This window comes from Drosophila albomicans, chromosome 2L (genome assembly GCF_009650485.2).
Source record: "Drosophila albomicans strain 15112-1751.03 chromosome 2L, ASM965048v2, whole genome shotgun sequence".
NCBI classification, from domain to species: domain Eukaryota; kingdom Metazoa; phylum Arthropoda; class Insecta; order Diptera; family Drosophilidae; genus Drosophila; species Drosophila albomicans.
In genome coordinates, this window is record NC_047628.2 from 6,231,844 (window position 1) to 6,257,217 (window position 25,374).

A 25,374-nucleotide genomic window follows, 5' to 3' on the forward strand; every position below is an offset into this window, starting at 1 on the left:
GACTGAATATATATCCCGCTGTGTTTGTTTGCCGACAAAGTCAAAGGGAAAATTGCCGACGCGATGAGATGCGATGCGACGAGATTCGCAAGCCCACGAAAATTTCAATTGAATGAGCTCAATGGGAACGATCTTTGATTTGGTGCCAGACAGAGCAGAGCAAAGCTGAGAATAGAATAGATCAGAAGACGCATCCCAGGTAAGCGCAGATACCGTTACAGAACTCAAAGTCATGGGTTGCTTCATTAACATTATGGATAGTTGCAACAACAACAAGAAAAAAGCAAATTTACATTTTACCAGAGCGCTCGCGACATGCAGCATTTGAATTATTTTTGCCAAAGTTGGAGTTGATTCTTGACGCTGAGGCTGGAGTTGGAGTTGGAGTTGCAATCACCGCGGGGCAGACGTAGCATGTGGCAATCCAAGTGCAGAGTAACGGTAAAAAGCCGCTGGCAGCAAGACAGACAATTTTTGTGGGTCAGTAGGTTGCCAACTAAGACAGAGGAAGAGAGCTTGAGACTATTGAAGATGCCTGCTCCAGCAGCGCAGCGAATCACCCCGTTGGTCATTTGGCCATTTGACGCTCTGCAAGCCATTTGTGCTATGGCTACTGCTCGTAAATTACATGCAACTAATTGAGGATGTCATCTAACGCGACTCACTTCAATTAAGCACCGCCACTTGTTAGTTTCCTGTATTACTGTATCTCGCGAGCCCACAAATCGACCATGATGCGGTCTTGAACAGCAAAAAAAAAAACAAAAAAGATCTTGTATATATATAATACGTACATATATCTATGATTTAGTTGCACAAGCGGAAAGTACTCGCACTCGTCTAGTCGTAAAGGCAGCGCACGCTGTGCTCTATAGAGATATAAAGCCAACGAGATCGTGACAGAAATAATGCATATAAAAATGTATATTATTAGCGTTTAAGAGGCGCAGAGCAAAGCCACAGCATGGCCAACAAAATGGCCATTGTTAGGCCAAGAAAGCAATTTAAAATGCAGCAACGCACAGTGGGCTCAAGGTAATATAATTGGCCGATCATAAATATGGCATTGCAAGTAGCTCATGTGAAACATATTAATAAGAGATACATACATATATGGTGGAATACAAAAATACTCAATTTAGTTAATTATATATATTTTATATTTTTATTGTACGAGTACTTCTGGCTTATTTTATATTTTCTTTTATATACACTCCTGTCCAAAATTATGCGACATCTCTTAAAGTTTTGTTTCGTCACTGGTAGAAGAATAGGAAAACGAAAAAGAGGGAAATAAAGTATGTAGAATAACAGCACAAAGACTAGTGCACAAAATGTGATAAGTTAAGTTTGAATCTGTTTGCATCTCCTCTTTTCAAGTAACGGTAATTTTAGCTATGCTGCACTTTGTTCTTTGCAACCGGTAATTTCGTAATATTGAAGTATCTTAAATGAGAACCTAAGAGATTTATTTATTAATTGAATGGTTTTTTATTTATTTCATACATGTTTGTATTTTTTAATTTCTATTTTATTTACTTTTATATATTTTTAAATTTCAAAAGTCATCAGATAAATATTATTTGTACAATTTATGAAAAAATGAATATGAACTTAATTAGTTATTGATAGTTATTGATAACTTAACGTAAAATATTTCGCTCTATTGTTATAAATTAATGGTTAAGGAAATAGACTTCTTATTACATATTTTGTTTTTGTTATATTAAACAAAAATAATAAAATATATATGAACTTATTCATAAAAAATGGTAAAATAACGATTATAGTTAGAACGCTCTTTTAACAATACGAATAAGAAAGACTCAATGTATATAATGTTAGGTTATAAAACAACCTTAGGGTGGCTTGTGCTAGTTTTCACTCAGGTTGGTCACACTGTGCGCGCAAAGTCAGCTAAAAATAAAAAGAGTCAACGCTTTGGCATGTCTATGCAGCGATCTGCGCAGCCCTGCCGCCAGAAAAGGCGACATGCATGCGCAGACATGGAGCATATGGCAGGCAGAGAGACAGACAGACAGACAGACAGAGAGTGAGGCAGCCCATAAGCTGAGATAGACAGTCAATCTTATGGCTGGAGACAGCCACGAAGACGTTGACGTTGTTGCGGGCAGCAGCATCATTAAATTCGTTTAAAGCATGGCTTGGGCGAAAATATTTTGGCATAGGCCAAGAGACAGAGTCGGGGGCTGTGTCTGCTGTGGCTGTGGCATAGTCTGAGTCTGCGGCAGCATCTACAACGTCTCTACAACATCACGACTTTGGCTTTGGTACTCACTTGTAATATATGCGAGCAGCGCAACATTTGCTTTTTTTTTGGTTGGTTTTTTTTTTGCAGCTGCCGCATTTCGTTGAACCTTCAACTTGACTTTGAGCAGAAAACACAGCACACAACCAACCAGCAGCAATAAAGCCGTTGAGCATTTTTTCATACTGCTGTTGTTGTTGTTTTCAATTTGACTCGTATCGAGCATAAGGCTGGTGCTTTGGAATCGCGTTGCTTTATCAGCAAATGCGAAGCCAGCAGCATGGGGGCTCAAGTTCGAGATCATGACACTGATTCACTGATTGTTTTGCCGTGCCAAAAGAAATATTTTCAAGTCCCGCCAGCTGCTGCTTTGATTAGACACCCCTCGCCACCCGCTCTAGAGCTGTGTGCATGCAGATTGGCACAGCTTAATTAGCTGGCAGGCGAAATCAGGCCAAGTCAGGCCATAAAACTGCATTGAGCGGGCCAAGTCGAAAATCCTACACATGTTCTCTCTGGGGAAAAAGAGGTCATCGATAGACACACTACATATAACTGCAGTCACTAGCAACAGCAACAGCAAAAAATGTAATACATTGCTAAAAGGAGATTTAAGACAAAGTCTCTTCAATTCTCCTCCGCCTTCGCCTTCTTCTTCTACTTCTCCTGCTGCCAGCGTGGTGGCGTGAGAAACTCAACGACAGAACGTGCATAGCCCAAGGGTTCGAAACCCGGCTTATAATTTATGTCTGTGGAACGTAACTGGATATCCAAGTACCCGCTTACCCTTGGCTGCTGCTCAAGGATGAGTGTGACTTTAGGGAGCTGCACACAAAAATGATTATGCATTTGCAATTTGGCCTGCGGTTAAATGCGGCGATCATAATGCGGCCAAGACCGAAATGAATTGCTATTTCAAAGTATCCCCCAGTGACATCACTTTTGGGAAAACTTGTAGTTGTTGAATAAAACGAAATACTCACTCCACACATCTAGGCATATTCTTGATTCTTGTTGTGGTAACAACCCAACAAGCTCAGCTTTGTCTTAGTCACTGAACAAAAACCCATGACTCAACTCACAGCATCGATACATTTTTTATGTTCGTTGTTATTTTTGTTGTAATCAAATTTAATGTTTGCCATTGTTGTAGAGATTGTTGTTGTTGCTGTGCATTTGCATGGAAGTGGAGCATTGAGAATGCATTTGATTTGGTCATTGACACGAATATGCCCAAACTGAACCCTAATACAAAAAATTCTAGCGCTATAAATCATAGTCATAATCGATTGCCACAATCGATATTTTGGGCCACACAGCCCCGCACACTCAGTGTTTGTGTGTGTGTTTGTCGCTGGTCATGGCACGATCCAATAAAATAAATAAAAGAAACTGTTAATTGCTGTGAGTGCACACTAAAAAGGGTGCAGTGGGTCAGCGACTGAGGTCTGGTCACGTGTGCAGCTGTTGAGATAAGAGCTCAAAGCAAAACACTTGACGTTCAAGTGCAATTGACCAACAACCTAACATACGCCCCATCAAACACACCCAATAAATATGCATATTGCAAGCTGCTGAAATGAGGGTAAATGTTGTTGATTAGATTATGCAGTTATTTTATATACACAAATGACAAGTATTCATATATCTATATAGAAATCATTCGCTTTAAAAGGTATCTTGACATATTAAATAAGAAAGAAATGTTCTAGTCCTATTACTTAATTAGGATTATTTATATTTCTTAATTAGGAACAAGTTTTATTTTGTAGACTAGATCTAATTAAATTAACATTAATTGAACTAAAAATGAGTTAATGGTATGAACACGACCAACTTTTTAAATAAATAGACTAATTCACACTGTAAAACGTGGAGACCTTCGTCAATTAACAAATAAATTAGATCAGATCTTAAACATGTTTTGATTTGAGTCTTATTAAGTTTGATTTAATGACTATTATTTAAATATACTTTTGAGCTGTAATTAAATATATATTGGTTTAAATCAGAACCTGTTGAATTTGTAATAATGTTATAATAATGTTATTAATTATACCCGTATCCATAGGGTAGAAGGGTATTATAACTATGTGCCGGCAGGAAATGTATGAAACATGCAGAAGGTGGCAGGTCCGACCCTATAATCTAGCCATATCAGTCTGTCATTCTGTCTATCCGTATGAACACCTAGATATCAGAGACTCAATTTTTGGTACGTGTAATAATAACTAATCTTTTATGATTCCTGAAAATTTGGTGGCGATCAATTGAAAATTGTAGAAATTATTCAAGAAATACTTTTGTCAGGCAAAAACGCCAACTGTCTACGAGTCTCAATAAGATTGGCTGACAATATGGTATATTTTGTACTCTTTGGTATATTCTTAAAGTAGTACAATGTCTATATTTCTTCCGTATATTTTATTATTACGGTATAATTTTGGTATATTCGAAGAATAAACCCGACTAAACCCGACTGTATCCAACTCAAGAGTATTACAATCGTATTACAAAAATGCAATTCTATTCTATTCAATATTATGTAGACATCGAATATATGAAGTGCTATTTAACGATTCTCTCAATTACGCCATGACAATTTGTCTACCAAACGCATTGAAAAAACACTCATCCGCCCTGTAGACAGCAAGTAGACCTACTAAACTTGTCAAAAATTGTACTTACAAACTTACGATCATAATACAATACAATTAATACAATCCAAACACATAATCCTGCTATCACGCCAAAAATCCTAAACTCTGTCTCTCTCTCTCCCGCTCTCTCTCTTTGTCTCTCTCTCTCTCAGATATCCGATTCCCAAAATATCTCACAGCCCAATGGCACACAGCACACACAGCGCAAACAGTTGGAGGTGCTGCGCACCGCCAATGGCGCCATGCAAGTGATCCGCACACAGACAGTACAAAAGACATCCTCCACATCCCGTTGGTCCACCTCCTCATCCAGCACCACCACCCGCAGCAGTGCGGCGCCCATGGCGCTCTGGGCGTCCAAGCCAAGCCAAGGCGTTGACATCTGTGAGCTTAGCGACGACGACGATGACGACGACGATGATGATCGTGACGCTGGCGTCGCTGTCATCGTCGACCATGAATCGCCAGCCACATCGAAGTCGAGCCACAGCTATGGCCATGGCCAGAAGGAGCTGTTTGATGATCATGTTGATTTTGTTGTGATTAATGGCCACTCGGACGACGCTGACGAGCGGCAACACAGCCAAGTCGATGTCGACGACGACGACGATGACGACGTACCTCATTTGCACAAACTCGGCCACAATTTGTTACCCGATACTGCGCCAAGTTTGAAATTGAGCAATCTAATGGTAAGTTGTGTCCACCTACCCCTCTCTCACTTTATCTATCATCCATCTACCATCGTACCAAACCCTCCTCCGCCCACTGCTCCCCAAGACAGGCTCAAAATGCGGTAGTAGCAGTTTGCTTTGGGCCGCAATTTTTCATTTGCTTGTTGGCGGCTCATTAGCATGCTGCGATGTTTGCTTTTCGTTTTTCTCCATTTGCTTCTGTTTTCTTAAATGTATATCTCTTTCACTCTTTTTTTTGTATTTTGCTTTTGGTTTTTGCATGGCAATCGGCAAGTCCCGACCATGGCAATGACCGAAAAACCATCTGCTTAGCTTGGGCAACGCTTAAGTAGAGGAAATCATGAGAAAATTGTAATCTTGAAGCTTACATAAATTATCATAACGAAGACTTTTATTTTACCGGTAATAGAAATGGGTATTATTATGTATATTTGAGGAACAAATACAAGAGCTTAAATAAGCACTGACAAGGCTTTTGTACGATAATTGGACTTAAGAGTTATCTGCTAATATACAAAAATAAAAACTGCACTTTACCTCTTATTTATGTGTCAATAAAAATTTAAGAACTTAAAAGTATATAATCTTGAGTTATTTTAACTAGAAGGCAAAGTTCAACCTTCAATTACAAAAGTAATCACAGCGCTTGAGAAATATCTTAAATCAAATTCTAAAACAAAGTCCTTTGCTTAATTTCAGCTAGAACTATTAAAAAGGAATTTATTTTATACCCGTTACCCATAGAAGTAGTCTTAATAGCTTAATAGCTTCATATTTTGAATGTGGTATTATATCACTATACCAATTATAGTCTTCGGTACACTTTTTTTTTAGTATATTTGGTATATTTTAATAACTAGTAACTTACAGTCGAGTACACTAGATTGAAGCTTCTAAAGCACTAAAAAAAATAATGTTAGATGTTTTAGAACAAAGTAAATTTAATGCAGATTTGTAAGTCATAAAAGTAATTGCGAATTATTTTTATTTTGATACTTTCTACATAATTTAAAAATATAGCAATAATTTAAATAAGAATCATACATTGGGAATTATTCATTTAAAAAGTCAACAAAGAATATGACCATATGCGTTTTTTTTGTGATCCCTATTTGCATTTATTAATCCGAAAATTAACAGAAATTTATATGTGCACATTGTCTAGACAGAAATTTGTTAGCTATTGGAACTTGACCATGGCACATCGATCTCTCTCAACATGAGATTGATGCCAGGCCCAGACGACCACGCTCTGAATGTGATTCTAATTAAGCGCCTGGCAACAATCGATACTAATAGGCGAGCTCAATTAAGCATTTAACACTTAAGCCAAATTTATGAAAAGCATCCAAAACCCATTTTGGCAACCCGACATTTGGGTCATGACTACAAAGGAAATTCTGGCAAAGGCAAAACGTTGTATGGAATCTCCGCTGGCTCGGTCATTAGGCAAACAGAAAAAAAGTCTTTAATTATTGGGTCTGCCAAGGGGATGTTAAGGGGCCCAGCCTCTCTTTGTATCGCTCTGTCTCTTTCTTTCCTCCGTACTGTTTCAAAGACAAGACAGAGACAGAGAGACGCGACTCTCGAGCCAAGTTTTTTACACCCACCTGAAAAGTGGCCATGCCCATCAATCTTGACACGTTCAGTTTTTTCTTTCTTTATTTTTTTGTATGTTGTTTGCGGATTAGTATGCTTTTGGTGAAGTAACAGTACATGTTGTGGATATAATTACAAATGATAAATTGGATAATAGCCAATACAAATATTTGAGAAATTAGCAAGTTAAATACAGAATAGAAAAAATTTTATATTTATGTATATTCGAGCACATTGGGTTATTTAAATTATTACGAATTAAATTGCTTTATATTATTTATAACGATATGTGTAAATTCGCTTAAAGCTAACAACTTCAAAGAGTATAGAAAAAAACTATCATATAATTCAATTCTTATATTTTCTAAAAATACAAATCATCATCATGAACCGCAACAACATATTTAGGGCTTTTGATATGATTTTAATTTTAGATGGCTGATGTGCAAACGAGGTTAATTTCGAACCCTCTTTACTAAGGACAGTTGTATAAATAATACTCAATAATAACAAATCGAATTAGATGCTTTAACTCAGAATTTTGAAGTTGTTATTTTACATTTAATATGTTAAATGTATTACATAATATATATTGATACACGAGTATTCAATAAAATGTAACCAATAATATTAGAAGGAACTTTAAGGTCTTACTTATAAAAAGGAAGTTGGAGCACTTCTAAATGTCTTATTAGCTTTTTGATCCATCTTAATGCTAAGAATAAGTGCAATTTTATGAATGTCGCTCCATTTCTGAAATCGTCGCAGCTTAAGAAGCCATCAGCAATTAATGCGCTTATATTACACGGAAATCCATTAAAGAGTTTAGCTGCAAAAAAAGGACTTCCTCATGGAACTCCTTCTGCACTGCGCCCACACCAATAAAAAACAATAAGAGAACAACTGAGAGAGAGAGAGAGAGAGAGACAGACACTAATGCGTTCCAAAAACTGCTTTTGTTTACCATTTACAGAAAAGCAGTTCGAGTATCTCCAGCCAAAGCAGCAACAACTCAAATTTAACAACTGCAGCGGCAGCGACTGTTGGCAACACCCTCAGAAATGCGGGTAAAATAAGCCTACATGCAATTGTTGGCCAGACGACAACAGCAGCGGCAACACCATCCACATCATCATCATCATCATCATTATCAACGTGGCCCAAGCGACTGGGAATGACGGAGCAGGCTGACTTATATGGCCAGAACAACAACAGCAGCAACAGCAAACGTCGCGTGGGTGTCCCAAGTGAAGCTGCTGGCGATGCTGACGTAGCCGTTGTGGCCACGCCAACGCTGCGTCGTGATTTGGAAAGTTTCCGGCATTATAACGATGACGCCGCCACCGCCGCCACCACGACAACAACAACAACAACAACGAGAGGCGACAACGACGATGATGATGATTTGCGGTAAGTGCTTCGGAATTGAAATCGAAATATTCATGGCATTATTCGATTGAACTTGCTGCCAAAAACACTTTGCAGACTCAGTGCTCGCCATCAGCGTCGCCAGCAGGTGTCCCAATCCGTCTACGCCCCGCCATTGCCCGCCAGCTTTGGCCACCTTGGTAGCCTGCAGCGTTCGCGTTCGATATCGACGGATGATCTCAGCAACGATTGGCCCGAGGACGCCGATGAACAGCCCTGCGGCGATTGGCGACGTGTCAGCAAACTGCGACGCTCCTTTCAATCCCAAGACTATCACAATAAAGTCCCAACTCGACCACGTCCGCGTCCCTTGGATTTGCCCAGCAGTTCGGTGAGTGTGGCCCGCATCAGGGAGGAGCTGGAGAACGGTCGACTCCTCAAAAAGGTCATGCACAACAATCACGTAGATCTGGCAGCCCTCGACAGCATTCTGAATCCCAACACTGCCTCCACGGTCACGCAGTCTGCCAGCAAGCCGCTGGTGGCCAAGCGCAGCACATTTCTCACAGCCGAATCGCTGCAGGAGATACGCGGCAAGCTCAAGAAACTGTCCGACGAGAGTCTATACAAGGAGGACTTTCTGGCCCATCAGACCATCACGAAGCCAGCCGCCGTTGCAGTGCTGCAATCCCCAGAACCAGCTCAAGTGTCGGCACCACCTTCCGCCTTTCGTGCCGTCCACAACACGCACAGTCTGGAGACGCGACAGCGGCCCAAAGACACCAGCTCCAGTGAGTGGCACTTGCGACGCAAGTCCTACGGCTTTGAGAAGATGTCGCCACCCGAGAGTCGCAGCATTTTCCGCGTAGATGCTTCCACGGACAGCGGCTTGGGTCGCTCCGGTGAGCAGCTGGGCAACTGGTCACCCACCACAGATCGCACTGCTGCCTCAGCTGCCAATGGTGGACCTGGCTCCACCATCATCCACTTTGGACGTCAGCAAGCTGCGCAATCGCCAGCTAGTCCCAATGAAACCGAGCTGAGCAAGCGACACTCGATTGCAGTGGAGGAAACTTGGCGCGACATTCGCAAGACATCGCAGGTGAGTGACAACAAAAGATGAAGAAGAGACTGCAATGTTATCGATCTTTAATTCGCAATCATAACTAATGTTGTGAATTCACATGTCGGTTATTTAATCATTACTTTAAGCCAAATCTAACGATTATTAATTCTAAAGAATTCAAAAAAAATTTATATTTTTTAATATGTGACAAACCATGTTGCTGAAGGCAAACCTACATAGAATCTAAGTGTGATCACACATGAAATGATTTATATCAGACTCCATAAAGTATGCAATACTTCAACAATATTCGAAAATAAATCACAACTAGACAATCTCAATAAGATACAGAAAACATTTGAATAGGTTCTTATAAATCACAATCTATCTTGTTTTTAACTTAGATTTTGAACAATTAAGTTCAATTCTATAAGACAAATTAATAAAATAATAAATTGTATGTATAGATTTAGTGAAATCAATGCGACAATCTTGGAGTTTAATACCCTATTTAGACCAATTGCGTCTGCTTCAATGATACGATTCTATGATACGTGTGTTTACACCAAAGTTATATCTCGTAAACAGCATTTAGGGGTAATCATTGAAATATTTTTGTCAACTACCGAACCTTCCAAAGTGAATTTGAATAAGCATTCACATATTCAAATTAAATCTATGAAAGATTAGTAATACCTTTTTATACTATTGTTTTCGGATGATTGTATAACTATGAACATTTTTTTTGATATTTTATTCTGAATAAAATGTTCGACTTTTCATTGACCAAGTTTTTTATTATTTCTGTTAATCACAACATTTAGAGCTGGTAGTTAGTTGTTGATTTAAGTAATTCCTATTTTGGTATTGTGAAGCTTTATTAAATTGCTTTTAAATTGTAATTATATTTAATTGTTGATCGTAAAATGAATTATAACCTACTGATTTTTATGGACACTCTCAGGTGCACGTGAATGGCGGTGCCGTGAACGGCAGCAACAGCAGCAACAACAATAATATCAGCAGCTCCACACAGTTGCAGCGCAGCAGCGCTCAGAAGCGTGTGGAATTCTGCAAGACAGAGGTGCATTTTGCAGCCGAATCAGGGACGTGTGAATATTGTGGAAACCGATGGAAAGCCGCCGCCCACGCAGAACTTTCGACGACGTCGACGCACAGCAAGCGGTCCACTGCAAAGTCTGGTGAAATCGGCCAGTGTGACCAGCAGCATCAGCAGCACAAGTACCACAAGCTCTAGCAGCAACAATGTGACGCACTTTGGCGACGATCCCACTGTGCGCAGCAAGCCAATTGCCTCGAGCAATGTGGCATATCGAGCAATGCTCATGGATCCCCCTGAGCTGATCACACAGCCTGTGGCTGGCAGTCAGGTGACGGTGATAACGACGACACCGAAGCAGCCAGCATTGGAGCCTCGCTACAGTCTGCTGGAGACGACGAGCTCAACGTCCAGGCATAGCTACACTTCCACCAGTGGCGTGGATACGACCGACAATGAGACCGACGAGCTGGCCAACATACGTGGCATACTGAAGAACAAACCGATTAAACCGAAACCTTATCATCTGGGCGAAAATATCGAGAGTGCCGATGTGCTCTGGAGCATGCCAGCTACGATCAAAAGTGAGCGCGAGAGTAGTCCACCAAGCAGGGAGAGCGGTGAGTCAACTATTACTTCAAAGTCTATTAATAAACATAATTAAATAGAAATTCAGGCAGTTTTAAATTCCCAAAACAAAAATTAAAATACAGTCGTGTGTGATCGATTGTGAGATACTCGCTGGCCCTTTTAAATGAAAGCAAAGCTATGAGGAATTTATTTAAAAAATATTCGAAATCGCTAAATACTAAAAATATACCAAAGGCTATATTTGATATATTTATATAATACACATGCTATACTTGGTATATTGATATACAACTACATTCAAACTATACCATATCAAAATATATTTCTTAATAACATCAACAATTTTTATTTGATCGCAACCAACCACACTATAGTTATTATTGTCTCTACCAATATTCGAGACTCTAGCTTTAGATTTAAGCTTGTTATTCCATTTTTATGAATTTACGTGGTTTTAAACAAACTTGAATGTGAACCATAACAAGTAAAGCCGAAATATATATCTCTATCTCTTAGAGTCTCTGAGATCTAGATGTTCATACGGATGGACGGACAGACGGGCGGGCCTATATCGTCACTATTTAAGAATATATACTTTGCTGAGTCGGAGTCGACTCAATCTCAAGTAAATATATTTACAGCAGACACAAAGTTATATGACCCTATATATAGTGGGTATAAAAACTATTGAACTTAAACAAATTTTAATCAACCTTTTAACAAGCCAGAAAATGGATTGAATCCCAGATAAGCGATCACTTTATAATGTCAATCAAATGAAGAAATTAGAATTACACAGTTGTAAAAATCTAACAAGCTAAAATAATTACAGTTTATTAAACTGGATTTACTCATTTTGTATATGTATTTGTATCTTTCTATAGCCACTGGCGATCACTCACCGATCACCACCAAATCGGTGGCCGAACGTGTGCGAATTGTAGAGCAACGGCAACAGCAACCACATCAGCAGCATCAGCAACTACAACAACAACAACAGCCATCGCCTGCTGGCAATGGTTACTCCACAAAGATCAATGTGAGCCTCGGAGCATCGGAGGAGTGGCTAGAAACAGGTTGGTAGAAGAAAAAAATAAAAAGAAATTAACTACTCGTACTTATTTTAGCTATTGTTGTGCCTGTTGTAGTAGCTCGTAATTATTGTTATTATTAGTGTCTTATATTTTGATTTGTCTTTGATTTATTGTATTGTACTTCAACGCGGTTTTGTTGTAAACTCCTCTACTTGTCTTTCTCTCAACTAGCGCCAAGTCTCAAAGTACTGAATACTCATACTCAATACTTGAACTCGTAAAGCATGCTGCTTCTAAATTGCCGCTTCTACTCGTACTCGTACTCGTCTCGCCAATAAATATCTCTAACCCTGAACATACACTCACTTTCTAACCATTACCAAAGCCAATCTATAGACCGTTAATCACGCTAATATCAAAACTACTTTGCCCATGATTGGAACATGATTGAAAAATATTTAATGCTTTTTGTTATCCAACAATATTATTCAAACTTAATTTAAATTTCTAATGCACAATGACTGTTATGCTTGTAAATTGTCAAACATAATTTTGCTTTACTTTCATAATTATTACAAAGTTGAATAAAATAATGAGAAAATATTAATTTGTGCGATTTCAAAGCATTCTTCACTCAAATTTTGTTTAATTTTTATTCGAACATTTAAATTGCAATTATTTGAAGAAAAAATCAAGAAAGTTAAACTTAGACAATTCAAAAAAATGGATCTACATATTAATAAAATTAATGTCCATTATTAATTCTGGTCTATAGTTAAACTTCAAAAACTCAAATGCAACTAGCAAAATGACAAAATTTTATAAATGAAAAGGAAAAATTCAAAAACAAAAAATATTCGTATGAATGTCAAATATTGCAATAACTTTCAGTAGCTAATAAATTAAACTTTTATTTTTGATTTTGTTTGATTATACGACTCATTAAAAACTTTTTAATAAAAAGTAGTTATTAAATTAAAAAGTAATAATTATTATTAAAAATATTTAAATAAAATTTAATGAAAATCAAAATTGCAAAATAAATGACATTTATAAATGGAAAATTCTACTTAAAAACAAAAAAAATAATTATTCAGAAAATAAAAAAACAAAATTTTAGATTACAAACATTTCGTTTTGAACCTCAACCAATTTATTTAACTTGCTTTTTCAATCCTGAATCCATCATTTTGAATAAATACCCCAACACTGCTACTAATCCAACTGCAAGTCATTGAAAAAATCCAACAAAAAAAAGCAAACCACCAACAACATTTTTCGCACATTTCGCTATCACAGGTTCAAGCTCAGGCTCAGGGCCAGTTCGTCGACGCAGCAGTGCCCAGGAGCTGCTGCTGCAGGACTTGCGCGTTCATCAGCGCATCCTCGATGAGGGCCTCAAGTCCACATCGCTGATCATGAAAACAATGCGTTCGGCCAGCGAATTCGATGAGGCCATGCGTCGTCTGAGCATAGCTTCAATCGAGTCCGCCCTAATACAGCCCACAATTGTGGTGCCTACGCCCATGTTGCGCTCCCACAGCTATCAGGAGGAGAGCTCGCGTCGTACCTCGACCACATCGATAACCAGCAGCGATCTCTTTGGCAGCACCCTCTATGACTCCTTGCCACGTACACCGCTGGCACCGCCGCGTCTCAAGCTGCTCGGCAACACGCAAATACCCGTTAGTCAGCAGTTGATGCAACTGCGGCGTCTCTACGATGCCGCAGAGCAGGAGGAGGACAGCGCCGATGAGGAGGTGAAGCGCTATTTCCGCGAGAACAGCAACAGTGATAGTGGAGGTGGCACTCAGGACAGCTCCTCGCCCGAGGATGTGGTGCACAAGGGTTGCGAGTACTCGAGCAGCTGGAGCCGGCTGAAGGCCAAGCGCACCATCTGGAAGATCGAGGCGCAAGAACAAACGCTAAAGCGTGCAGGTAAAACTCGTGAATCTTCGTCGTCTTCAAGTAGAGGAGTTTACTTCGCGTCTAGGGCCAAGGCAGATTTTCCCCGTCTTAAATACTTTATCATGCTTCTCCTTATGGTTCTTTTCAGATCTGCCCAAGTCCAATGTGATGAACATTGCGCTGCATGCCCCACGGCTGCAAAAGCCAAAGCCAGCGCCTCCCACGCTACGCATTGGTCAGCTGGTGCCTGTGGCCAAGCCTCGCACTCTGCTCGTCCAACCGCAGCCACAGCCAACAGCCTCAGCTCACACAGCTTCCTGTGGATAATGGCGACGAGTCGGGCAGCGAGTCCTTGAAGATTGTGAAGGAGGCTCGTGGCGCACGCAAGCTGCGTGAACATGAGCTCTCCTACTTTGGGGTGCAACATTCTCCGACACCCAGCCAAACCCCAAGCTGTCCACCAATCCACGACGCACGCTGCCGTCACGCAGTAAGCAAGCAATCCACAACGAGGAGGAATCCACCACAGCAACCACAACGACCACCAAGTGGCAGTTGTTGAACGATCGACCCGATTTACTTAGACACAGCCCACAGGGCAACGACGAAAGCAACAACAACATCAAAGACTACAACGAGGATGACGAGCATTGCTATGAGAACATTGCCAACGAGTTGACCACCACGTTCCGTGTGAAGTCGCCATCTCCGAGCTACGAACGAAAAGCAGATTTGCAGCGAGATGCGCAGATTCTTAGCGAGATGACACGCAATGCTGATCAAACATTGAAGGTTCATCGTCAGCCTCCTTTCACCACTCCTTACTTGAACTAATTCACTTTACTTTCCCAACAGGCACTCTCCGATGAGGCTGCCTACAAGGATCAGCGACGTAGATCCTGCTCGCTACAGCGTCGCAGCGCCAAGCCTCTGGCCACCATCGACGAGAAGGTCAAGACATCGAGTGTGACCCGCGGCACTTTTGCCTCAGAGGCGCGTCGCAATTCACGCCAATCGACGCCCTCGCCAACTCGAGCACGCAGCTCATCGCAGTCATCCATTGAGTGTTGTCCCCGCGATCGCTCGCGTTCCAGTTCGCGTGAATCCATGACCCAAGGTGGCAACTCGTCCGACGACAATCAACTGAAGCAAACAGCGCGTAGAGCGACTGCGCATGCGCACCCCGAAGCGAGAGAAGTCTCGCCACGAATCAAACGAACAACAGCGATCATCACGACAGAGCAGCAAGCCACGCAGCAGCTCCAGTGCTGTCACCCATCATCACAGCAGCAGGCATCGTGAGAAGGAGCACAGCAGCGATCACTCGGGTGTCAAGCATAGCTCGGCTTCGGCTGCCGTCGGTAGCTCGTCGGGTGGCTCGACACGATTGCTGCGCTCATCGCGTGTCAGCGAAGAGAGCCGACCACGCACCAGCTCTCACCGCACCAGCGACCTAGAGCGCAATCGCGAAAGAGAGCGAGAGCGTGAACGTTCGCGCGGCAGTGAGAAGCACCGAGAAGAGCTGTCACGTTCACGTGGTAAGTCGCTTGTTTGCCTAAATATCGCCATCGTATTCATAATCCCTTGCCATATGCGTACTCGTATACTCGTATCTATTGCAGACTTGTTTGTTTTGGGCTTGCTCATTTTGGGTGCCACACAGCCGCTTAAGCTGCGCAAACGTTTTAGGTTAGCTAGCCGCGACAGTCAGCCATTCAAATCGAAACTAAGCCCCACCAAATTTGCAGTTCGGGCAATAGATCATAACTTGTGGCGACTGATCGAGTCAAGGCTTCAAGGCTGTTGCTTACTTTTTCCACTTGGCACTTGTTTTTCTTTACACCAAGCAGCTGAGAATGAAATTTAAAATGGCTAAACACACTTTTGGAAATTAAAATCAAAAATAATCTTTTGAAATAGCATTTAATGACAAAGAATTTAATTGAACATTACATTTGGTACAGAATACAGTTTACCGAACTATATCTGCATTACGTAATATAATAGATATATTGCAGTATTACTTAATCGTAATTATAATAAGCTATCTTAAAAAAATTTATTTAAAATGATGCTTTAGAAATCTATTTATTTTAAATTTTGAAAATTATTTTTACTCTATAATTAAGGGTATAACATTTAAAAGTAGAGTTTGTTTCTGCCCTTAAAAATCGAAATTTGATATAATTTCTAACATTAAATCTTAAAAAATTCCTATTTGTAGTTTGAAATATATTGCAATATTTTAGCTGTCATTATTAAAAATAATAGTTTAACTAAGGAAGTACTCCGAAAAAGTATTATATTTAAAAAGAATATTTAATTCTATCCCTCAGGAGTATATTTGAAGAAGAAAAACAATTCAAAATGAGGCATATAAATGTTAATCACAATACAAAAAGAATTATTTTTGAATTAAAGGTTAATAACCATAAAAATGAAGTTACTCATTCTCAGTTGCCGCAAACTACAAAATTTTCAACTCACTTTTTGGCACACACACACAAACACAAACAAACAATTAGTCTTAATCAAGTTAACAGTCGTAGCAAAGTCCGCAAATTGGTTAATCTAACATTCTGACAACTTGAAATCGAATTCGCAAGCTTATCGTTTCCATTGACATTCACACACAGGTCACTCCAGTCGCTCGAGACACAGTGAACAGCAGCAGCAGCAGCAGGCAGCAACAGCGGGTCACAAGTCGAGTAAAAGCGTTCGCAGCAGCAATCACAACGACACTGCACACACAACGTCGTCGGCACACAGAAAGTCTGCGACTGGTTCTAGGACAACAACAACAACAACAGACAGCACTACAAAAAGCACAACAACGCACAAAGCAACCACAGCTACAGCTACAACAGCAACACCTACAACAACGCACAACGAACTGACGTACGTATACGTAACGAATTTAGCCAATACACAAACCGCCGAGGATGCAGACTATGCCAGCATAGATGAGACAGCCGCAACTCCGCTCCCACAACCGCCATTGCCGCCCCCTCGTCGCAAGCGCAAGCAGTCTCTCAGACCCGTGCCCATACAGCCCGCAGCTGCCTACGAGCATCGCGTTAAGCTGGACATGATTCCGGTGGCGCCGAGCTACTCGAATCAGTCGACGCTGCGCTGCAAGTCTAAGCCTCAGCCTCGCAAGCTTTCGCTCAAGTGCACGCAATCAACGAGCTCAAGTTTCGCCTTTCTGCCATATTTGCCGGCCAAGCGCAACTCGAGCGTTAGCCATGTCTATGACAATTATTTGCTGTACGCAACTCCAGCGGCCACATTGACCGCTAGCAAGCTGCGTCCCTATCAGCACAATTTGAGCAACGAGCACGCTCAACTCTTTGGCAGCAGTGGGCGTGGTGGGGCGGCAAATGGGGGCGCAAATGCTGCGCTGGCGAGTCGGCTGGGCAGTTGGCCAAAACGGTTGCGCAGGCGCCAGGTGCGCAGCAGTGTGTCAACGCATCAGCCCTTTGGCATCTGCACATGTTCATAGTCAGCGCTGGAGCATACAACCAAAATAGCAAAGTCGCACAAGGATGGGCGCAACCGGATCTCATCGCAGTCACAGTCACAGTCAAAGATTTCTCTCACGTTACTCACTCCTATGCACTCCGAAAATTTTCTTCCTACTTTACTGTTTTTTTTTGTTTTTGGTATAATTTTCTTATTTTTGACTACCTCAATGCACGCGAAAATGTCGAAATGAAGCACGCAATCAACACGAATTAAAAACCAATTCTCGAAAAGCTCAAGACGAATTGCAAATCGGCAATTGGCTCTGTTTTCTAACCCGTGTTCCCTCCTAAATACTAATACAATAAAAAATAAATCCCCATGGCATTGAGAAACAAAGAGGGCAACAGAGAGAAGAGAAAAAGATGAGAGTTTTTGTTTGTTGTTTACTCGGAGCACACACTCAATGGGAATGCACAAAAAAACAAAACAAATCAAAATATCACACACACAACACAATGAATGAAAATGGTTCTGTTTTTACTTTTCACAGCGTAAGCCAAACTTCAAAATTTTGAAAACATTTTTAGTTAAGCAACACTGGAAGCATGTTGTGGGTGCATTAGGAATATTTAGAGCTAACACCAAATCTTTGCTCGTCTGTAGAACGTTGAATGCTAGACTAACTTTCCAAAACTAATCAACTATTCTACAATTTTCTCCTCTTAAAACTACTTTTCAATTACAATTTCAAAAACAAAACAAAAACAAAAAGTATATTTAATCAACTAGAAAGTATCGATTTAATTTATAACAGTAGATGGTTTCCTAAAATGCATGTTTGTAAAGAATATATTTAACCAGCTAAAATTATATTGGAAATTTCTACTCTATGCTAACATTCGTAGCACAACCTCTACTACACTTTAGAAAACTATTTCTAGTATCGATTCTAAAAACTGACTATGAACATGTTGCTGCAAAATCAAAAAAAAAAACCAAAAAAATAAAAATCAAATCATCAATGAAATTGGACATGAACTGCAAATGAATCAAAACATCAACATCGCTCGCTCTACTCTATTTTCTTATTGTACCAGAACACTAAAAGCGGTACTTTAGCAAAACTGGAACTACGTAGTGGAAGTAGCACATTTGGTATACTCTATAAACAAAAAGGATGTTGTACTATATATTTATAAAAACCAAGTAGCAATGCATATTAAAACTGTATTAACAACTAATACCATTTGGCGTAATGCTAATTATCCTCCATATTTCTCTCTCTATCACTGCAGACACGGTAAAAGCACACTGAATGGACATCATCATCACCATCAGCATCATCATCAGCATAGCAGCAGTGGAGGCAGCAAGCATCATGGAGGCCAACAGCCTCAGCATCATATGCACAGTCTGACCACAACGACAATTGCGGCCACAAAGCATCAACGCGATCGCCATGGCAAGGATAGAAAATAACTATAAAGAATGGGAAGAAAACAAGAAAGAGAAAGAGAGGGAACCTATGAACGAAGCAACGAACTACTAAACCTATACTAAATAATATAAAAACTAACTAAGATATATACAATATATTCATATTTTATGGCGTGCTTATTTTTAAGGCGCTTTTACGAAGCCAACTTTATGTGCATAAATCTGGTAATTTTTGAAATTTTTCTCACATTTACAAAAATTTCAAGATAATTACTTAAATTGGCGTATAAACAACAAAAAAAGTGTTTACTAATCCCACTATTAACATTTTATGCGTGCATCTATTAAAGCGATTTCCAAAAGCAGTTCCTTCAGCACATTCATACATACGATATATAACATACAACATATAATAATTAACTCAACTAATTTATACACCAACATGTTTTGGCATAAATTCAAAATTCAAGTATTATACTATGCCAACCCTGTTACAATATATATCCATAATCGTACCTAACATTTTGTTAAAAGAAAAACAATATTTGTCCTTTATGTTTACAAACATTCATAAATGAAAAAATGCATATAAATTTAAATAAATAACAAATGATACTCATATATATTCTTTAATAGCATTAAGTTTTGTAATTTGCATATGCGAAACGATTTTCATTTATACAATAATTTTTAAAGATTTCGCACAAGATTTAGAATCTGTTTTTCTGTAAATTCGTATAAATGCTACATTTCGATATATTATTTTTTAAAATAAAAATAAATATTTTCAGAATGACATGCGTGGATGGTTTTTCTTGTTATACCCGCACCCATTGGGTAGTAAGGTATTAAAACTTTGTGCTGACAGGAAATGTATGTAACAGTCAGAAGGATCCATCTTTGACCCGATAAAGTATATATTCTTGATCAACGTCAACAGCCGAGACGATATATTTATGCCCGTCTGTCTACCTGTTCGTTCATATAAATAGTTAGTTGCATTGGCTATCAATCTGTTTTTTTTACACTCTATGGTTTATTTTGAGTGTACATAGTACTAGATGAATATACCAAATATAGCCTTTGGTATTGCGGTATATTAATTTGTTATATTTTTAAATCAAATACACTCGACTGTAGCTTTCTTATCTGTTCAAATTTATAAAATCTAAACCAATTTTAAATTTCTTACAGGTAATTCTAAAGTCGAGAAAACTTTGACTTTTTATTTAAACTTGCTAATTTTCATGTTATAATTTTACCATGTACGTGGGCTTTCGTGCCACATTTTTTATCTGTATAGTGAAACACATGCACTTATAAACAACTACAACAATTTCTCAGTATTATAGTATTTGTAAGTACGTCAGGTAAGTATGAGAGTGATAACGAAAAAAAAAGCGGGAGCGTCAATGTGATTTTTTTTAGAATGAACGGGCCACTGAAGAGGCCACCTCAGTTGTCGTCCAACCGTCGTTACCAACGCCAGTTTATCGAGCTGTTCGCCGGTTGAGAAGTAAGTATGTTAGATACGAACAGAACCGATGTCTGACGAATTCTCTCAGAGAGAAAGAGAGACGAACCGTTTACGACAATGACATTTGCAATTCCAATTGTAGCAAGTAAATAAATAAAAGCGACTCGTGCCTATAAATGAAATGGAAATTCATTATTAATAAAACCAAAAAAAAATCGTTATCAATTTTAGGATCTAGATTTCATCGATGATTCATACTTGTATGTCGACATGAGTTAATGAGTCAATGCTAGGGCACCAGATAATATAAAAGTGTTTCCAAAACAAAGGTGTTATAAAATTAGTATAAGACAGTCAATTGCTAACAAATAAACGAGTCTATGACATTGATGTGAACAGCTGTGCGATAAGGCGAAAATAGACTTTGCAATATTTAATACTGTAAAAAAAAGTTAGTACCAACTGTGCAAATTAATTGGCTATGCTACTTAAATTAAATTAAAATTCGTTTGCAGTGAAATTTTAAAAATATATATTGAAAAAATAAAAGTTAAATAATTTTAAAACATATAAACATCTTATCTGAGTAAATAATTTAATTAGGTCAAGGCATAATTTAATCTTATTTGAAATGATTTTAGAGTTGCTTTGATCATTCATATTGATCCACACAGAAGTGCTAAAAATATATCATAACAATAATAAATATTACGAAAGAGAATATCAGAAGTGTTGTAACCGGTTGATTACATATGTATTTAATTTAAAAGTCCAGTATAGATAAGATAGTGAAAAATAATGAAACTTATTCAAGACACGAATTGCTCAAACTATTGACGTATACTTAAATTCTTATATACTTGCTATAAATTCCCACTGAACTCGTTTAGTATTGATATCGATTTTCTCGGAATTTCGCAGTCCGACTATTCTACCACATTTAATTAGTGACACTAGAAACATGCAACAAACTAATTTCGTTGCAGCTAAAAGCGTAAAATACATTTTCAAAAAGTCGGCTATGCTTACTAGTATAGCATATATAAAAATCATCAATATAATAATATTTGCACAGTTTATGCGTAAAATGGAGTGCTGTGTCCGGGAATTGGGCATTGTTATCTTATCGGGGCCAAAACGAGTTTATCTTGTCTGAGCTGCAACAACGACAGGTACTTGGTAGCTGACCACATTTGGCTAAAACAAAGTGTTTGCCATATCGTTTGCCGATAAGACAACATTTTGTGATTAGAAACAATAGAACGAACGAAAGTTGACTTTGGGCTCTTCGAACGGTCTGCAACGCCAGTTATTATCATTCAGACTTTAATTCGCGGCGGTTGTGCTAAATTTTGTTATTTTACAGTAAACAAGACATACACAATTAATCGATAAAGGTGCATGATAACTGCCCATTATAAATATAACACAATATTGAAATTGTGACTCCCATTTCAGAATTCAATTTACTAAAGCACCAAAATGTCGCTTCTAACGGGCAGCGCAAATGCCGTGAAATACACGCTATTTGGATTTAATCTGATCTTTTTGGTAAGTATTCAACTATATAGTAGTACACCAGTATTTCTAATATATATATGGATGAGTCATCGAGCCGTGGGAGTGCTTCCAAAGCAGAAACTCCAATTAATAATTGCCAACTATCTATGTAATTTGGCAGATAAGATAAAGTTAAAGTTTATATATGTATATTCAAATTTAAAAATGCTGCCGAATAGTGAAGCTTTTTAACTATCTCTTTCGATACTTTCAGTATTTGAACTACATATGGTATATACTATATATACAAAATACATATACTAAATATACCATTTATATACCATTATATATATATATATATATTCACTACTGTACCTAAATTTTTCTAAAATACAAATTATTCATAAATAGCGTTAAAGTTCAGATATATTCAAATTAAATAATGCTGCCGAATATTCAAGCTTATTAACTATCTCTCCACTACTTACAGTATATTTAACATACATATATACTAAATATACAAAATACATATATACTAAATATACTATTTATATACCATTTATTTATATATGTATGGATATACTTCTCTACTCTACCTAAATTTCTAAAATACAAATTATTCATTTCCAATATAAATTCCATTGCAATTTAAAAATAAAGTTAAATTAAAGAAAATTGTAAGACTTTTACCAATTTATAAGCTTGTGAAATTCTTTGTAGGCTCTACAATCTAGATTGGTATGGCTTAAGTTGACATTGATTAATTTGAAAGCATATAGATAAGTCACCATTTGAGTTATCTGCCATTGAGCCTTTATTGGTTTATTGTTGATTGTAGACAAACAAATACCCTTTTTTTTAATATGTTATTTATTCAAATTTTGTTATGTTTTTCTTTTGTGTGAATAGATCACTGGCATCATTCTAATAGCAGTCGGAGCTGGAGTTGGCGCTGTCTACACTGGCTATGAACTCTTTCTTACTGCCAAATTCTTCTCCATACCAACATTCCTGATTGTCATTGGAGCGTTCATCATTGTGATCACGTTCTTCGGCTGCTGGGGAGCATTGAAGGAGAACTATTGCCTCATCCTCAGCTTCTCCATAATGCTATTCATCATCTTCATACTGGAACTGGCCGCGGGCATCAGCGGTTATGTTCTACGCAATGACGCCTATAGCTTGATCAATTCAACACTGTTTGATTCGTTGTCGGAGTACAATAGCGTTAGGGCGACTCCAGCGACTGCACTGTGGGACGATGTGCAGCGTGATTTCCAGTGCTGTGGTGTCACCAACTACACAAATTGGAGCGATGAGTTCAAGAACTCTAGTTTGCCTATCTCCTGTTGCACGATTCCTGCGGGAGCCTTGGGCACCTTCACTTGCGACAATGATACTTTGAATACTAATCGGAACACGGACGCCTGTTTATTGGGTTTCTCCGACTATATCTCCGATCATGCTGTTAGCCTTGGTGCCGCTGGAGTTGTCATTGCAGTGCTCCAGGTAAATTCCAAATACAATATCTCAACAAATACAAATACAGATTGTTAATAATTTTGTAAATTCTTTCAGTTCTTTGGCGTCATCTTTGCCTGTTACATTGCGCGCGAGATCAAAATTCGAAATGGTATCACTGGCTTCATGTAGATAAAAATCCCTCCTATCGATGGGGAGTCAAAAATGCATGTGAACTTTATACTCTGTAATCAGGGTGTTTATTCTTAAGGAACATACCATACGTTGTACTTTTCTGCTGATAAATTATTGAAATGTTTCTGTAATTTTAATAATTCCACTAATAAACACAACTTAGCTTATAAATCCTCACTTGCACTTCCCTTGATTCTGTCGTAATTAATTCGCTTTATTGCACTCACATGAGCAAATAAACTTAACAAGCGGAGCAATCGAAGCGAAACAAAATCCAATCTAATCGAATTTGTTAACAAAGGAAAGGTATTATTTCTTTTTGCGTCTTTAATTTTAAAAGTATGGGAGAGATAGGAATCGAAGTATAAAATATAACGAAAAAGGCGAATCATTCCGAAGACCGACAGAATTATTATTTTTGCATAAGTATGTAGGAATTTGTTCTAATATCAGTTTTAAGACCGTTGTATGCTTATAAAATATTATAAATTTATTGAAAAAAAATATTGTCTATAAATGCAGAATAGTAAATTAAATGAAAACAAGTTATAAAGCCCCAGTCGAGTGTGCTCGACTGTGAGGTACCCATTATCAATCTCTAATAAAAACATATTCTACAAATATACAAGAAATATACCACAATAATACTAAATTATACAGAAGATTTTATTTGGTATATTGATATAGTAAACATTCAAAATACATATACCATAGAGTACTAAACATTCCAGATTGTCAACCAAAGCAGCTTAGACCCGCGGTAAGTAAGCGTTTTTTGACATTCAAAACTATTTTTTAAATAACTTCTAAAATTGTTCTCTGTTCGCAACAAAATTTCCAGGAATCATAAATAGTACACCGACTCTAGCTTCAAAATTACCCTTGCTATACGATTTATTTCAACTTTGGTGGTAAAAGTGAACGTGTAAAAAGCTTAAATCAGAATTGATCCGCTGTCGAAAAAGAATGATGGCTCTATCTCTTACAGTCTCTGAGATCCAATCTTTCATACGGACGGACAGACAGACAGACATGGCTGATTAAGAATCGTATATACTTTATGAGGTCGGAGATAAATTTTTCTGCCTGTTACCCTATGGATGCGGCTATAGCAATTTTGCAAAGCTCCTCAAAGTATGCTATGAAAAGGAGGAGTAAGAAATTGATAACTAAAATGGAAAAATCAGTATCTCTGATAATTTCCAACATTTAAAAAGGTATCATTTACACGATAAGGCCAAGCACTTTAAATATTTGCTCGCTTACTCAACCTAATTGCTGGCAGAGTCTATGCTATGAATATACGTAGTTTGCTCAAAGCAAACTTGAACTAGACATGATGAAATCTAATGAATAATTTAAACTATTCGAAATAGCACGAGTAGTATTAAAAAATCGATAACGTCAACGCTGTGTTGACTCATTTCAAATTGATAAATAATCGATAAGTCATGGCAGCCCCCACTTCTGACCTTGCACTTGAAGTGCAGTTGAATTGTAGAAACAAACAACAATGAGAAATTACGTATTAAGTTCAGTTAAAATAAGTTTGTGTATTTGGCTCAACAAATTTCACATTTTATTGCAAA

The 25,374-nt window shown here is 38.4% G+C and overlaps 2 protein-coding genes across 3 annotated transcripts in view; both read left to right on the top strand.

Annotated features, from left to right (window-relative positions):
• LOC117563653 (uncharacterized) overlaps positions 1 to 19,882 on the top strand; it is a 47,828-nt gene extending 27,946 nt beyond the window's left edge. Inside the window, 14 exon segments of the mRNA XM_052002972.1 lie at positions 5,082 to 5,621; positions 8,197 to 8,633; positions 8,709 to 9,693; positions 10,622 to 10,762; positions 10,764 to 11,337; positions 12,193 to 12,384; positions 13,642 to 14,280; positions 14,399 to 14,541; positions 14,543 to 14,675; positions 14,678 to 15,042; positions 15,106 to 15,396; positions 15,398 to 15,788; positions 16,887 to 17,148; positions 19,011 to 19,882. Of these exon segments, the coding sequence (XP_051858932.1) occupies positions 5,082 to 5,621; positions 8,197 to 8,633; positions 8,709 to 9,693; positions 10,622 to 10,762; positions 10,764 to 11,337; positions 12,193 to 12,384; positions 13,642 to 14,280; positions 14,399 to 14,541; positions 14,543 to 14,675; positions 14,678 to 15,042; positions 15,106 to 15,396; positions 15,398 to 15,788; positions 16,887 to 17,148; positions 19,011 to 19,194 (5,277 nt within the window). The 3' untranslated portion in view covers positions 19,195 to 19,882.
• Positions 19,883 to 20,579: 697 nt separating this feature from the next.
• On the top strand, positions 20,580 to 23,956 carry LOC117565295 (CD63 antigen). 2 transcript variants are annotated; one of them, XM_034244330.2, is made up of 4 exons: positions 20,580 to 20,668; positions 22,088 to 22,180; positions 23,039 to 23,638; positions 23,708 to 23,956. In XM_034244330.2, exons 2-4 carry the CDS (start codon positions 22,112 to 22,114, stop codon positions 23,780 to 23,782), a joined length of 744 nt encoding a protein of 247 aa, XP_034100221.2. In that variant the 5' UTR covers positions 20,580 to 20,668; positions 22,088 to 22,111; the 3' UTR covers positions 23,783 to 23,956. The 2 variants fall into 2 exon arrangements, with proteins under 2 accessions (XP_034100221.2, XP_034100220.2); XM_034244329.2 differs by lacking the exon at positions 20,580 to 20,668 and adding an exon at positions 21,913 to 22,026.
• The last annotated feature ends 1,418 nt before the right edge of the window (positions 23,957 to 25,374 follow it).